This window comes from Etheostoma spectabile, chromosome 5, assembly GCF_008692095.1.
Source record: "Etheostoma spectabile isolate EspeVRDwgs_2016 chromosome 5, UIUC_Espe_1.0, whole genome shotgun sequence".
NCBI classification, from domain to species: domain Eukaryota; kingdom Metazoa; phylum Chordata; class Actinopteri; order Perciformes; family Percidae; genus Etheostoma; species Etheostoma spectabile.
The window spans coordinates 23,057,994-23,058,989 of record NC_045737.1 but is presented as its reverse complement, the minus strand read 5'-3'; the positions used below and the strand labels follow the sequence as shown (position 1 = coordinate 23,058,989).

Below are 996 nucleotides of genomic sequence, written 5' to 3'. Positions count from 1 at the left end.
TCTGTGTTTTTCGCCGTGGCGGCTGCGATAGAAGAGTTACCAGCGGAAACACTGGTACAAATACAGGTTTGCCTCTTATGCGTAACAATATACAGCTTTGTTAATAACAAATAAAACTGGACAAATGTAGGAAATTTGAAGCGGCCCCGCTGTGTGGCGGGGCTGCGTGGAGAGTAAGAGGAGAAAGAGTAGAAGAGAGATCACAGGCACGGCTTTACAGAAGAAATGGGTAATGTAACGCAAAATTAAACCATATCAATATAATAACATTGCAGCGGATGTGAGGACATTAGGTGCACCGGTGCGTCCTAGAGAAAAAATATCACTCGCGCCCTCCAGCCCTGTGAGCTAACAAACGCTAACTAGCACCAACTAGCACTGGTCACTGCTGTTGTCTGAAAAACAACACAAACGGGACAAAATGTTGCGTTTTGCGTGAAGGAAACAACTCTGACTGGCACATGATCAGACAGTGGTTTACGGCGAGGTAGATTGGCTTTGCAAAAACACCGAGCGTTCTATGAAATAACGCATTTAAAACAAAATTGCTCGATCACACAAATTTAATCGTGGGAAGTCAAAATCGTGATCGTGATTAAAATTCGATTAATTGTGAAGCCCTAGTTACAAGTCAGTAAAGTGAAATTTTCGGTTACTTCAGCTGCATGTAAAAAAAGTTTATGTTGCTATTATGTATTAATAAATCCAGTGATGACAGATGCCTCTGTAATTTATTAAGCAATGTGCGGTGACATGAAAAAAACATGCAGGCTTGGTAAAATGACTTACATTGAACAGGTTTGTCTTGTTTCTTTCACAGAAAAGTCCTTGTGCTGGCATGTGCTTCAGCTGTTGCCATGGGACACTGCTTCCTAGCAACACATCTCGGGCCCACTGTAGGTTCTGTGGCGGGAAATAAGTAAATAAATAAATAAACTGAAAATCAAAAAAAACACAAACTTGTGAATGTACACTTTTATATATATATATATATAT

At 40.3% G+C, this 996-nt stretch overlaps 1 protein-coding gene across 9 annotated transcripts in view; it reads right to left on the bottom strand.

The window, feature by feature from the left end:
• cabin1 (calcineurin binding protein 1) overlaps positions 1 to 996 on the bottom strand; it is a 40,891-nt gene that overhangs the window by 21,593 nt on the left and 18,302 nt on the right. For all 9 annotated transcript variants that reach the window (XM_032517283.1, XM_032517285.1, XM_032517288.1 and 6 more), the window contains one exon: positions 790 to 903. In XM_032517283.1, the coding sequence (XP_032373174.1) occupies positions 790 to 903 (114 nt within the window). The remainder of the gene's footprint in view (positions 1 to 789; positions 904 to 996) is intronic.